The sequence below is a fragment of the Aulostomus chinensis genome, chromosome 18 (assembly GCF_037954235.1).
Source record: "Aulostomus chinensis isolate RoL2024-O1b breed Wild chromosome 18, RoL_Achi_v1.0, whole genome shotgun sequence".
In the NCBI taxonomy this organism is placed as follows: domain Eukaryota; kingdom Metazoa; phylum Chordata; class Actinopteri; order Syngnathiformes; family Aulostomidae; genus Aulostomus; species Aulostomus chinensis.
In genome coordinates, this window is record NC_141337.1 from 19,088,550 (window position 1) to 19,104,440 (window position 15,891).

Here is a 15,891-nt window from a genome sequence, read left to right on the forward strand (position 1 = left end):
AACGTTTTCCAAATTTTGATTTTAAGGCAAGAGGGCAACTTGAACACACATGAGATATCAAGTATTTTTGCCAACGTAAGAACACAAGCACTTTGATAGCATAAACAGAATAGAAACACACACAAAATGAGAGCCATAATTATTGGTGGCTACAGACTACATTACACAGCAGTTTTTTATGTCCATACTGTCATCTGCTTTTTTAAGGCTTATCATGTGTTGTTTCCGTTTTGGTGCCTTCCACTGATTGAATGTACTCTCTCTCTCTCTCTCTCTCTCTCTCTCTCTCTCTGGTTGCTCTTGACGCTTTGCACAGAATGCCTTCAACCCAGCAGCTTTTTCAAATTTGGGGCTTGTGACATTCAGCCAAAAGCCACAAATTACCCCCCTCCAGCAGCAGCGAATTAGGAACAATTTTGTGTTAGCTATAAAAAAAGAGAGAGGGAGAGAGAAACGAGGGGAAAATATAGCTTACACCAGGGACCACCAAAGAGGTAAAATGGGATGAACAACTCACTGGCCGACAGTTTGGGTGGCAGCCTGGTGCTAAAAAGCAGCCTCGGAGATCTTTAGAGCAATAAATCCTATCGCTTCCACATTGTGCAGCACAACAGCCATTTCCAAATATGAAAGCCTGAATTAGTGGATTTATGTTGCTGTTGTAGGATGTTTACAGATCTATTAACAGGCTCAACAGTTCTCTGAGACCTGCAGCACTGACACTGACTATTCACCAGGAGAATGACTTGTATGAGGTGACAATCCATCACCTGTAATTTTCATTCTCCCATTCAAGGGGGGCAGAATTGTTGATTTCCCTCCACTATGCGCTAGGCCCTGACATCTGAGCATGAATTTAAAAAGGGTCTTTTTCTTGTTTCTTACAAACCATGAGGTTTGGCATACCTGCTTCCATTGAGCCAATCCACGTTTTTCCAATTCACTGCCTTTCCCCTGTCAACTCTCCTTTTAAAATTCATTTCCAAAATTTTAATAAGCCTCTGTAGATATTATTTAGGGGATAAAAACAAATGTAATGGTGGAGAGTTAAAGTGCACGCAGGGAGAGAGAAACTGGAAGGAAAGAAGGAGGTTTCCATTTATCAACTGGCCAGTCTTCTTCTTGTCTGGTGTGGAAGGTGAACTACTTTGTCTCCCCTGAAGATCTGTGGGACCGTGTGGGTGCAGCAGCAGGGCTGAGGTTACTGACTCTCATCAGGCCATAAAACCATCAGCCATTAAACTGCATCTGTAAGAAGAGCTAGTTACATTCTGACCCCTCTTTGGGACATCTTGGCCCAAATGTTAATTGTACTTCCGGCTCCCCTTTTGATAGACAGAGTTTCAAATCTTTGTTTGAGCAACTAATGGTTCTCATTTAGTGCAATAAGTGGTCTAGGGGCTGCTGTGGGTGGCATCAGACTTTTGCTGCCTTTGATCTCAGGCAGTAAAGGGTGAACAACTTTCTCTTTGGCTGTAGCTCAACTGGAAATGTTGGTTTAGGGCCATGTACCTGTGCACATGAATGCCCACTCAGGCTTCTGGGTATAGGACCAGCTGATTAGAGAGGGCCAGGGCATGAGGTTGCCAGGCGGGGAACCAATGAGGCACCAGGAGGACTGAAAATAGAGGACAACCAGAGGGGGTCAACATCAGTTGCCACCCAGATTTTATTCAGATGTCTAAAGGAGAAGCACATTTCCTTTTGAAGCTTGGCTGGTGGTTTGAGGGATTAATAAAATAGCTAAGATGGTTGACTATGTTTTTTGTTCAATTGGAAATTAAATTTCACAAATTCACAAATTTCAAGTGACCTAAATAACCTAATGTATGTAGAGAAGCTATGCCTTTCCATCTGTCTTGCAACATTGTCTTAGTACAGAGCTGTGCTCCATCTCATATTTTCTCAACCCTCGCCTATTTTATCGTCCCCTCTACCCCCAGCTGTAGAGTCCTTCTCTCTATACTTTCTCTCACTCCCTTGGAGCGCGTGGCTGAGGTGTGAGATCATTCTCCTTCTGGGTGGCTTTCCTGTTATATGTCACTGTCATCTGTTGGCACTGAGGACTGAGGAGGGTCCTTTTTCCAAAAACACACAGCACTCCGCCTCATCACCCGGAGTATAATAAATTATTAGGCACGAGACTAGAGAGGGTTGCCCCAAAGGTGCAGCACGTTTTACTGTGCTTGGCAAGGTTTAACCCATAGACTGGTGAGAGAGGAAATGCAAGGGGGGGGGGGGGGGGATATAGCAAAGAAGTGTAGAAGATTTATAATTGAATAACTCCCCAAAGCAGGGCAGCAGGGATCGGCCCTGCCAGGAAAAGCATACACCAAGGAGCAAGTGAAGCCTGTGGAAGTCAACCATTAAAGTGAGTGAAGAGAAAACCTCAGCTGGACTCTGTCTCAGTGAGAGATTCAAGATTTACTAATAACTAAAAAACCAGAACACCTACTGTAGGTCTTAGCTTCATCTGATTCTTTAGTTGACCTTCTTGATCAACATAAATGTTTTTTTCGTTTCTTAAAAAAAAAAACAACCAGGATACAAGAGAGAAAAAAAATGATTTTATGTGCAGTGTTTTTCCTGGCCTTCCTGAACTTGCTAAGGCCATCCCAGAGTGTACTTCTCTCCCTGCTGGATCCTGGCAGTAGAGGCAGAGGGATGGAAGGTGGCGGGTGCGCTTCAGATGAATTTATCTCGCCTGTTTGGCTTGGCATTTCTAGGTGGGAACGAAAGCATGGTACAGCGGCTCTGTTAGGCATGAACGCATGAATTGTGACTGCACTGACTCACTTTTCCCACAAACACAACACCAACAAAAGTAAGATATGAGTAAAAATAACTTGGAACAAATAATCCATGCAGAGCTAGGAAGAAACTACAATCCAGATAGGTTGTCACGTAAACGTGTATTCATTTTTCACACTTAAGCAATGAATCCCTATGGAAAGCTCTTTGAAATAACTTATACACCATGAACACGAACTTGGAGATTACATCAAATTTTACAGTGGGGTTTTGTCATAAACCACACACAAAAGAAGCAGGAGAAACATGTTACAAATAATTACAAGACTTGAACAAGCGGGGATTTAATAAACCACGTGAGTCCAAATGACCCACGAAGGAAAAGAAAAAGTAAAAGGACTCACTGAAAGCAGCGTACTGGTAAGTTTGACCTTCTTTAGGGTGGAAAACTGGGGTACAGTCACACACACACACACACACACACACACACACACACACACACACACACACACACATATACAAAATAGGCCTGGGGTGTCTGACTAGCGTATTTTATCAGGTGCACTGCCTTCTTCCAAGAAAACATAAACCCTTGCTCCCCTCCCCACCTAACAATCAGACAGTGTTTGTGTCAGTTTCAGTTTTCCAGCTTCCCAATGTCACAAAAAAGTTATAAGCCATGGCAAAACTTGACATGATGCCAGTGTGATGTTGCTATGGGTGAGAGGTATTGAGGTCACATGTTCCAAGGCGTACATGTACAGTTTTGATCAGCTAAAAGTCCATTCTTCAGACATTTTATGAGTGACAGCTTTACTGGACTGCAACTTTCTATGAAAAATGTTCGGAGAATCCTGTCTTTTCCATCAGAACTTTAGTGAAAGCAGAGGTGATGTTAGGTTGAATTAAACCTCTTCATCAACACTACCAAAATATACACACAACAGCTCATCATTGGGTAACAATCATTCACGTATGAAGGCCCAAGCTGGGTGCCATAACTGGTAAGGTGGAGCCGATGATTTGACCTAGCAGACTGAGAGCTTCAAGCTGGTGATCAATCAAATCAACACTCAAAATAGAATTAGATCAAAACTTCCATGCTGTTAAAGCTTTTATTTGACTACTTTCATTTTCAGTGCGGTGTTGACATGAACTAGAAATGGAGAGTAAATCCAAGAATTTGTTTTAAATAGATTTTGGATTTATATGTAATATGTATCTGTATCCAACCATCCATTCTTTTTTTTTTTCACTTATCCTGTTAAGGGTCCTGCCATCCCAGGAGCTTTCAGGCATGAGGGGTCCCCCTGGACAGGTCTCCAGTCCATCGCAGGACCAACACATATAGACAGACAACCATTCACACTCACAGCCACACCTACGGTCAATTTAGAGTATCAATCAGCCTCGTCTTCTCTTGATGTCTTTGGACTGTGGGAGGAAGCTGGAGTACCAGAGAGAACCTGCAGAACCTGCAGAACTGTGCCGCCTTGTATCTGCATGTCCTCAGGTTTTGTTTTTATAAATTGTGTTCTGCTTAGTAAAAAAACCTAAATTGCTGAGCTAATATTATTATATTTATGTTTTTACACACCTCACATTTAGACATTAAAGATATTTAAGAAAACATTAGGAAAACCTGTTAGATTGTAAACGAGTACTCAGAAAGAGTCTTTTGCAGCAAATTTCCTTTTTCTTAATTGAGATAAAAAGGCTCATTGGATTACCAAAATAAATAAATACATCAAATTTTGGCTGGTTACAAACATTGTAAAACCTCTTCATAGACTGTTTGAATTATGTGTAATATTCAATTATAAGCTCTCAAAAACCCAATAACAAAAATAGCAACAAAGACGCCTTCTTTGGGGGGACTATTTAAAAGGTAACAGGATAAGAAAATTGGGTTACTGTTGGAACAGATTTAGCTTATCTGAAATAAAAGAAAATTGTGCAGATTTTCCCTTAGAAACAGGGAAACAAGGATGGATGTGGCCCTGCAAATTCAGGCACCTATGGGCATTTTTGGTTCTTTCAAGAACACACGCAGACCCTCGCTTTAGACATTTTTAGAGAAGACAACAACTATTGGGAGTTAGGGAGGCCGTCTCGCCACGGAAAGGTCGCTGGTTCGATCCTCTCTTCCCCCTGTGACTATACGTCGAAGTACCCTTTAGCAAGATACAGGGCCCTAATGGCCCTGCGACGGACTGGCCCCAGTCCCCCCGCGCGACCCTTCACGGATAAGCAGTATAGAAAATGGATGGATAAATCTGTCATTTTTAACCATCACAATGTCACGATCTCCTTTACCTTTTTAAATTGAACCGATTAGCCTATTTGAAACAGAACTTTAAAGCCTAAAAGCTTCACTCGTTCATTTGAAATGGTTTAGCTGCATTTAAATAAAGCATTTATATACAGTTGAATTATGTTTGGCATCTTATTAAAGTAGCACAAGAAACAAAATGAAGACCAGCAAGACTAAATAACTGCTCGTGTTACTCTCAAATCAAGGATAACCATAAATATCTTGAAAAACAGAATACAAATATTGTCAGAAGAATTTGTACAATGAACACAATGTTTGAATATACATTTTTATTTCTTTTAAAGAGAAAAAAGTATATCAAACTGGACATATATATATGTATATATATGTATATATATATATATATATATATATATATATATATATATATATATATATATATATATATATACACATATATATAAAGCGATGGTCCACAACCATATAAAAAGGCGTCTTTCCGCGACGAAAGGAAGGCAATGCGAGTTTTTAAACACACGCGCGCGCGCGCACACACACACACACACACACACACACACACACACACACACACACACACACACACACACACACATATATATATGTATGTATACAACGTTCATCCAATTTTCAACAACTTCGCTTGAAGATAAACTGTCCGTGTTACCTGAGAGGATTCAGAGTCCGCTGGAACATGATCATTATTCATTGAAGGCTTTGTGTACGTGTTTGCTTGAGTCAAGGCTGCCAAGTTGAGTCTGCAGTTTCTGGTACCCCTGCTGTAAAGTGAGGAGTTGGGGGGACGCCGCCGACGCTGGATGGAAGATCGCCGGGGACACGTAGGCTGCGCGGGAGCTTGGAGGAGAGGAATACGCAGTACATTGCGCCGTAGAGAACGCCTCAATGCCGGAATTCGTCTGTAGGAAAGCCTTAGCCGTGAGGGCACTTCGGGAGAAGAAGCTGGAGAGGGCCGGCAAGATGCTGCTGACAGGTGGGATGGTGGTGGAGGTGCACGGCGTTGGTGCATGGTAGTGGTGGTGGTGGTGAAGGTAAGGATAGATCTCCAGGCTGGGAAGCTGCAGAGCCGCTGCCCCGAGCCCATAGACACCGTGGGGGAAGCCTTGCGGTCCGCTGGGCTCCATGTGCTGCTCCTTCAGCTGGTCGTAACGGAAATGTTGTCGCTTGAAGCGCTTCCTCCGGCGCAGAAAACTCCCGTTCTCAAACATGTCTGAGGAGTTGGGGTCCAGGGTCCAGTAATTGCCCTTGCCTGGGTTCCCAGGTTCTCGGGGCATCTTTATGAAGCAGTCATTGAGTGAGAGATTGTGCCGGATAGAATTCTGCCAAGCAGGGAATTTCTCCCGGTAATAGACGAAGCGGTGGCTGATAAAGTCGCATATCTCGCTGAGAGTGAGGCGTTTCTTTGGGCTCTGCAGTATAGCCATGGTTATCAGAGCGATGTAGGAGTACGGAGGCTTCACCGACACCGGGCCTTTACCTTTAACTGCCGACGCAGGAGGAGCAACACACGCCGACGCATGCCTGTGTGTGTCCCGTTCTTGTCCCTGGCAGCTGGGCGACAAAGGGCTGCGTTCTCCCTGGTTCCTCAAATCGTCCAGAGGAAAGACCTGCTCCTCTCCGTTTTCTCTCAGTCCTTCCCCTACTACGTCGATAACAATATCCTCCATGATTTCCAAGCCCAATGTCATAGTATATGTCCAGGGCGGGGGTGGGGAGTGTGTGTGTGTTTTGTTTGTGTGTGTCTGTGTGCGTGCGTGCGTGTGGTGTGTGTGTGTGTGCGTGTGTGTAGGGGGGGGGGGGCAAAAACACCTGCCAACAGGTGAAAGAGTGACAGCTCTGCTCTCCGAAGACCACTTTTACGCGCGACACGTCCTCATTCACAAAATCCGACCACCACCCTACACAGGAGTCTCCCCATACCACAGCTCTTCACAGCTGATATCCGCTATGTCGATACAAAAAGGCACAAAATGTGCGTTTTTATCTTGGGCGTTAGAGGTGTGGGTACTCCAAGGTGTCCAACGTCATCTGTAATCTCTGCTGCTTTCCTGAGGGTCGGGTTAAAGTGATGTCATGTCGAGGCATAAGGAAAAATGGAATCTGACCAATGAAAAGAACGGAAAGAGTACCAAGGAAGCTTGTACCAGCCAGCAAGGGACTCTCATCATCATCAGCAGCAGCAGCAGCACCAGCAGTAGCAGAAGAACGTCATTGACATAAGAGATCCATTCAGAGAAAACAATCGGAAAGTGCACTCTTTTTTTTTTTGGAGTAATTGCTTTGCTTTTACGGGACATTATATTAAGATTCGCATCCAAAAGTTGCACGCTGGTAGTAATTACTCAAATAAAGAAGTAGGAATGCAACGTCACAAAATTCACTTGTAGAGGCGTTTTGACAATAGCAAGCTTGAGAAGAAGCCCCAAGTGTTGTTCTTTCCGTCCTGTATCACCAACACGGGAGAAGAAAATGCAGCTTGATGGAGAGCGATGATTAAAGGATGGCGCATACTTGCCAAAAAGTTTATCATGGATTAAAAAGACTGAAAGGAAACCTGATTTCTCCGTAGTTGTGGTCGGAGGCAGAGCTACATGCAACATGGAAAATGAGAGATTAAAACACGATAGGGTCGACCCTAATATGCCATAAGCACGCGGATACGTTTAAGTCGAATACATTTGGCGATCTAAGATTGTTTTTAAACGAATGAGACGGTAAAACAAGTGTCATTTCAAAATAAAGTCAGCACGACCTGTCAAGGATACGAGGCCTTGTCTCTGATGGCTGAATTAAAAGACCACAAATCGAACAAGCCTTCCCTTTGCGCAGCTGCGCTTAACGCATAATTACGCGTCAAGAGTAAAATAGCGTGGAGTTGGTGTTGCTATTTTGATTCATGTTCGTGTCTTTTTCTAAATTAAGGAAAGTCTGATGAATTAAGTGTGAAGTAATATTTGAAATAGTATTAAGAAATAATATTTCACAAGTCAGAATAACCTGAGAATTTTGGCCTTTGCTGTCTTCGTCAGCTCCAACCTCCACGGGTCTTTACTAATGGACAAGAGTGGGCAGAATGAGAGCATTTGGAGGAGATCTGATGATATTCACCAGCTTCGACATCGAAGAGGAATCAGGGCAGGAGGGCGCGTTTGGTATTGTTGGGAGGCCTCTGCTTGTTTGTATTTAATGATGGGCCCCGTTGTTGAGGATTCCCATATTTCCTGCTTCTAATCGTACCGATACCTCGGGGTGCAGAGAGGGGGACCGCGCTGGGTGGGCTATTTAGGGCTACGGGACCGGCAAAGCTGCAGATGATTTCCAAAAATTCCTCACGCATGTCTTCAGATTGGAACCAGGCCCGCTCGCGTTGTGTGGTTTTAATCATGCGAAAAACTAAAAAGATGAAGGTGGGCTTTGACACTGATGCCGACACTGATCCCAAATAATCTGACTCCAAAAGTGTGTAATTGTGAGCAATGCCGCGCGTTTGTCATTGATTAAAGACGTGCGTAGAGTCGTTCAACGTGCCTCGACTTGCACGTTTGTGTCAGGGATGCATGATATTTGTTTGCTGACACATCTATGTGTACTGATTCGGCAGGTAGCTGGAAGAAGATACATGTGCTAAGAAAGAGAACAGAAGTGCAAGGTTGCCGTAAATTGTGTGTGTGTGTGTGTGTGTGTGTGTTTGTGTGTGCGCGCGCGCGCGCGCGTGTACAGATACTTGAAAATCGAATTACGTAGGCTACAGAAACAGTAAGAATTTGTACTTCCTAATTCTGGTTACAGATGTCAATATTATATGTAGAAATCAAGTTTCTATGGTATTCACTTTCACATTAAAAACACACAGTCGAAATAGCATGAAAATTTTCTTTAGTTCCAAAACATCTGAAAAAGCCCAAATTGTTTCGTCAGCGATGGCTCATCGGTCCAGTTCTAACATATTAATATATATTAAATATCTGCTAAGACAGATCATGAACCCATATTGTTCATCCCTGCTTTGTTTCAAATAACGTCACGAAGCAGCAGTAAATGTAGGGCTCACCAGGCCATCGTAGCAGACGCAACATTAAACCGATGATTTCACCTAAGCTTTTTTACACTTTGCTGGAATTTTTAAGAAAAAAAAAAAAACCCTCTAAAATCAACCGTTGTACAGATGTCAATTGTTCTGCTACAGGTGAGCAAATGGAAGCAGCCACCTGAGATGTGGTAAAACGACATCATTTCGCCAGAACTACACAATCCCGGGAAATGTGACCATTCTTGAGGGAAGAACCCATCCGGTTTTCAAGTCATGAAGTTGAAGTTTTTGTGAGCTATGCAGTTGAAAAGTTTTCTTTTCTGGGGGGAAAAACTGAAGTCGTCAACATAATTAAGGGAGTGATAAAACAGAACGTGTTTTTCATTGGGAGAGGTTGCTTGAGGAGTTGTTCGAATGCAATGAATGCACCTCCTCTGATCTTCATCCCTTTGAAACCTTGGCAGGGCAAAGGACAATAATAGAACATGTAATTGAAGGCATCAGGAATCAGAACACACACACACAACACACACACACACACACACACACACACACACACACACACACCCTTGTACTTATATCTTTGTGAGGACTTACACTGACATTGACTATCCCAAGCCTAACCATCTCAACTGACTGCCAGACTCTAACCTTGACCTAAACCTCAACCATAAAACCAAGTCTTGACCTTCAAACTTCCCTTTGAAAATGTGAGGACAGTTTTGGAATGTTGTCACTTTCCAGAACTGTCCTCACTCTGTGGTGAATTATGTATACTAGTCCTCAATGTATAGCATCACACACACACACACACACACACACACAGGCACACTCACGCACCCCACCCACACGCACACGTATGCATGCAGTGAAGAATCTCATGTAATATAGTACAGTTGCATAGCAACATATGCAGTTTAACTTTATTTGATGTATACATTTTATTCCAATTTCAGCACTGCCATGTTCATTTAGCTTTTGAAAGAAAGAAAATCTAAACTGACATGTTGAATCAGCTGTAACACAGAAACTGGGTAGCTTGTACTCAAATGTGAGCAATGGTTCACGGGTGAGCAGAGAAATCAGAACAACTAGTTCACCTAATAATTAGAAAAAAAACAGTGGATAATTGGCAAGAAGTGGCCTAATGGATAAAAAGTTGAAATATTGAAAGTGAAAGGATAAACAGTTGAAATCTAGGCTGGTGGAAATGAGTAAGTACAAGAGCGCATTTGTACATTTCCCATGCTATACTGGTCATTAACCCAATATTTAGGAGCTGAAAACAAGGTGACGCAATCTCCTGTCATCATCTCCAGTGCAACGACTTCCCTCCACCATCATCATCATCACTGATGTCGTCATTGTCATCGTCGTCATCATTATCAGCATCCACACATGCAGAATATCTCACGTCTTGTCAATGACAGCGCAGTGGCAGTTGTTGATCCCTCTCTATTGACGGCATCTTGTGGTGAAAATGGGAAATGCATCTTGGGGCCTCCTGTCCAAGTCTGAACACCTTCGGAGGCAGGGTATTTGGTACGGTCCAGCAGCAGTCTTGAGAGCTTCATGTATGTGACCTGCTTGAACAGTGCGTTTGTTTTCACCCTGTACAAAGTGTCACTTTCAGCCGTCAGTGATTGCACGTTTGAGGTACTGTATGTGCCAAACACTAAATGCACCGAGCTGAAATGCGACTGGGCATGTCACTAAGATAAAATGATAAAATGACTTCCTGGGAACGAGAAGAATCTCATCGGCAGCAATGATGAGAGCCGTTACAATTCTTGAAAAAGATTGAAAACCTTTTTTTGGGGGGGTTTTGTTTTTTTGCTACCAGTCAGGATCCATGTCATTTAGAATTGCTGATAATGATTTGGCCATTGTAATTTCCTTGAAATTAAAGGCGCATGTCAAGCACATTATAGTTTTTAATATCAGCCTTGCTGCACAGTAAGAAAAATACCTAAAAAACACGCTAGTCCTTCCTGTGTTCTGTTACCTGTAGAAAAAAAAAAATGAACTGGCTTCATCAAATTTTCCCAAAAAAAAAAAATCGCAATATGACCTACATAATTTGAAAAATCACAGGAGGCCATAAATTATTCACATATCACTTAATTTCAATGGAGTTTTCAATAAAAAGAAATGAGAAAATGAATTCCCACAAATCCAATAATAATCCTGATATCAGTCTATATGTAATAATTTTATGTCTTTTTTTTTTTAAACAATAAAGCCCGAGCTGCTGTTAAACAAAATCATACAGTTCTCATTTCAAATTCCAAGATGGACTGATCCTTTCTATGAGCTCTCTGTATGCCCTTCTATGGGGGGGCTGATGTATCTCATGATCACTGCTTTTATTTTTATATACATACATACATACATACATACATACATACATACATACATATATACTTTACTGCAACTAACTCATGCCCTCCCTGAGATGCAGTTGATTTGAAAAGATTTCTCCAATAGAGGGCGCTCCTGCACTAGCAATGATTTTCTGGCTGTTCGAAAGCCAAATGTTTAAACTTGGCCTGATATCAGAACTTTTTGCTTGTATTTGCAGAAGTTGTCTCTGTTAGAATTTCCCTCTTACAATGTGTCTCTCTTGCTGTCTCTGTACTGAATGCTGTGTGAGACACTTTGGTCACACTGTCAGAATATGTGGCATTGCATGATTCAAATTGCCTGAACGCATGCCAGCAATTCACTCAATTAAGCTTGACAGCAGAAGTTATTCCGTAGTCTTGTGTTCTGCACTGAGCTAGTTTCTAATTTGGCTTTAGGATGGAAGTAATGCTTTTAGGCTCAGCATGAACCATTTAATTACAGTGCTAGTTTTGCTGCCCGCCTGGTGCCAAGTGGCTGATACACTGTAGATAAAGATGAGATAGAGTGACGCTCCTGCTGCTTCAGATTGGACTACATCATCATCATCACCTCGGCTGTTATCGCACTGACATCTTGTTACAGCTCTTCCAAAACAGACGGATTTAGTTTTATGTACAGAAGAAAAAACAACAAAAGACTATTTGTGGGGCAGTGTGATGACGTGAGCAGGAAGATGGTAGTGAATCTGGGCAGTGATACTCCTGAATCCAGCGTATAAACATACCCAGCAGGGCTTGGAATGCACTCGTTCTTTCATGAGCCTTCCCAAAGTTTGGCTGTGACAAATTTCAGATGTCAATGGGAAATAGATTTGCTGATTTAGTGAAGGCAAATAAAAATATAACAAAAATTATTTGCTCAGAGGGCTGCACGGTGGTGCAGTGGTCAGCACTGTCGCCTCACAGCAAGAAGGTTCTGGGTTCGAGTCCCAGCTCCAGCACGGGATCTTTCTGTGTGAGTCTGCATGTTCTCCCTGTTCCTGTGTGGGTTCTCTCTGGTACTCCAGCTTCCTCCCACAGTCCAAAGACATCAAGAGGGGACGAGGCTGATTGATACTCTAAATTGACTGTAGGTGTGGCTGTGAGTGTGAATGGTTGTCTGTCTCTATGTGTTGGCCCTGTGATGGACTGGTGACCTGTCCAGGGTGAACCCCGCCTCTCGCCTGTTGATGCTGGGATAGGCTGCAGCCCCCCCGCGACCCTTAATAGGAATAAGCGGAAGATGACGGTGGATTTGCTCGGACTGCAGCAGACTGCTATGCAGACTATTCCTAACAGCTCTGAGAAAGAGAGAAATAAAGAAAATATAGCAAAATCCTTGAGACACTAACACATAATCTCTCATGAGATGTCACATGGGTCCGAACTGTTGGCACCACATAAAAGCACCACGATGTCTGAAGCAGGTGGTTTAGTTATATGACGTGTAGAGACGGCCCACACAACAGCTGGTCCCTGAACACACTGGGGTCATGACCTCAGGGTACTGGTGTTTCAAGCTTCTATACTGACTGCCTGGTTTCTCCCTAACATGAGTTTTGTGTGTGTGTGGGCATGCATGCATGTGGATGTGCATGTGCCTGTGTGCGTGTTTGTGTGTGCGCACGTTCGCGCACACTGGAGGCAGGAGATATAGGAGATATCGTATTCAACTTTTTATCATTTTTTCACATAAGTGTGTAAAATCACACTATAAGGGTATACAATTTACAGCTAAAAACAATCCCCTCATTCTCACTGTTATGCATGCTGTAGTTTTTTTTTAAATTTCACACCCAAAACCACAAACCTAAGTGATACTGATGCCTTCAGCTGTGAGATTAACACATTCCTGGGGTAATTCCCACCGGACAATGCAAAGCTGACAGACGCATTCTTTCAGTGGCATGCTGTCAGCAAACCAACCAGGCCTTCTAGTTTCCACATATTTTGGCAGCTGCTGTCCCAAACTCAGCCCACACCCCTCACATTCTCTCATATGCATGGACAGCAGTAGTACAGCCAGTGGCGCATATTAAGATTCATTTAGATACATCATGGCATAATTTTCTTTCATAAGTGGATGCAATCTGGATTTGTGAGCATGTACTTCTGTAGGATGTAAATATGCCAGACAATTGTCAGTTCCAATTTTCATTCTGTTCTCTGGTAAAATCACGCAAGCCCTGATAAGCTGCAACAAATGATATTCATGTCATATTTCATATCCATCAATCCATTTTCCTCCGCTTATCCTGTTAAGGGTCGTGGGGGGGGGGGGGGGGGGGGCTGGAGCCTATCTCAGTGGCTTTCAGGCGAGAGGCGGGGTTCACCCTGGACAGGTCACCAGTTCATCACAGGACCAACACATAGAGACAGACAACCATTCACACTCACAGTCACACCTACGGTCAATTTAGAGTATCAATCAGCCTCGTCCCCTCTTGATGTCTTTGGACTGTGGGAGGAAGCTGGAGTACCAGAGAGAACCCACACAGGCACAGGGAGAACATGGAGACTCACACAGAAAGATCCCGTGCCTGAGCTGGGACTTGAACCCAGAACCTTCTTGCTGTGAGGCCACAGTGCTGACCACTGCACCACCGTGCCGCCACCCTGTTTTTCATATGCTTCAAAATATATGGGGAGTGAAAGGAGTGAAATGAGATGTCAGTGCCATAGCTGAGCATATCCACTTTAAACTTCACTGTACTGAGGACAGTTTCAAAAACAAGAACTCAGTTAGAAAAGTTTTCATAGGGTTAGGGTTACATCTCATTTATCTCATGAGATGTATTGTCACTGGACAGGTCAGTGGTATTATTGTTTAGCTTGTGAGAGCTAATGATTGGACTGAGTTTAGCAAACAAATGTTGAGGTTATTGCTAATGTGGTCAGGCTGAATGGGCGGCGAATTCAAGGATGAGGGATAAAGGATTAAGGATCATTCATAGTCATTGCATTTCTACCACAAAACTTTGTTGGCACCTCTCAAAATAACACCAGACAACAACAGTAAACACCTACGACAAGTAGAAGACAAACAATACAGAGAACAAGCATAAAAAGTGTGAAAACAAGTATTTACAGCAGCATATAGTGCAAAAAAATCTGCACTGAAGTGTCTGATTTGATGAGCTTAAATAATGAGGTGGAATGAGCAGGTCATTGCACAACAACATGTTTATAGTCCATCAGTGAGTCCTTGTGTTTGGAGGGAGAGGGGGCTGATTAAGGCTACGGCTCTGGGGGAAAAGCTGCTCCTCAGTTTGCTAGTCCGTGTTTTAATGATTATGTTATCTGCCGTAGTTGTGTTTCTAATATTGTTAGGAGCAATGAATAACATACATTGCAATTCTGATATGTCCGTCTTGAGTCGACTCCGTAGAATTCATTCTTTTTCTCCGGAATCAGTTTCTGGTTTGAACAGATGAATTGTTCCTATCGTGGCACTTGTGATAGTAGAAGGTACAGTTGTTAGCAATAGAGAAAAATTGCACAAGTTTATGGCAATAGCAGGTGAGCAGTTGAGGGCTGCTCACTTGGACTTTGAATATATGATTTTTGATGAAGAACAGCAAATTTTTCAGGTTAAATCATTGCTAGAATAGGAATTTAAGGATAAAATCTTTAGTTTTTGACTTGATAATTTCACACCAGCTTGTTGGGAAGGATTGGAAGAGTTGGAGTAACATCAGCTTCTTATTTGTCCTGAAGTAAGGAAAACCTTGCCTGCGTGTTACTTTAACCCTATTGGGACTTTCCAGTCTTTAATAACTGCAACAACACTTCTTTCACCCATAATATATCCATAATAGATTTGTGTTGGAACTTTCTTCCCCATTTTTGCTTTATAATACTCTTAAAAACATCATGTATTTATAGCAGTATAGGCCAGGTTGTACAAAAATGTATTATTTTACTGAATAGGTTTTAGTACTTCCACCTGGAAGGTAATGTGATGACTCTGATCACTGGCATTTTGCTTGTCGGGCTGTTCATGAGCATAACTCAAAAAAAAAATAGATGGATTTTTGATTTCATGTGGAGGAATGAGAAGAACTTAAGTTGAGGAAGAGTCGAATAGCTTTTGGCAAATGCACTATATGAGTCTGAAGCTAGAAAAATATTAGCTCCTGGGTTTTTGCCAATAATTGTTTTTACAAGTGTCCGTAAGGTTATTCCTTTCAGAGGTTTGATTCATTATTTTGTAAATAATAAGAATTGGCCCACAAAATGTAAATATACAACAGTATGGATTGATGAACAATGCACTCAAGGGGTTTAATCCCCCCACAGGGTAGACCTCACTCTGGTTAAAGCTAGTCAAGCTAAAAAATGACACACACACACATATACCTACTGACATAATGTAGACAAGCACCAACATTAAAACAAACACAGGAGTCATTTTA

At 42.5% G+C, this 15,891-nt stretch overlaps 1 protein-coding gene across 1 annotated transcript; it reads right to left on the minus strand.

Annotated features, from left to right (window-relative positions):
- Window positions 1–5,658: 5,658 nt before the first annotated feature.
- foxd7 (forkhead box D7) lies at window positions 5,659–6,754 on the minus strand. Its single transcript, XM_086184878.1, has one exon. The coding sequence runs from the start codon at window positions 6,748–6,750 to the stop codon at window positions 5,746–5,748; it is 1,005 nt and encodes a 334-aa protein (XP_086041004.1). The 5' UTR covers window positions 6,751–6,754; the 3' UTR covers window positions 5,659–5,745.
- Between the last annotated feature and the right edge of the window lie 9,137 nt (window positions 6,755–15,891).

Bases quoted from the DNA above. Each gene is read 5' to 3' on its own strand.
- foxd7 (XM_086184878.1), bottom strand. From the start codon at position 6,750: ATGACATTGGGCTTGGAAATCATGGAGGATATTGTTATCGACGTAGTA.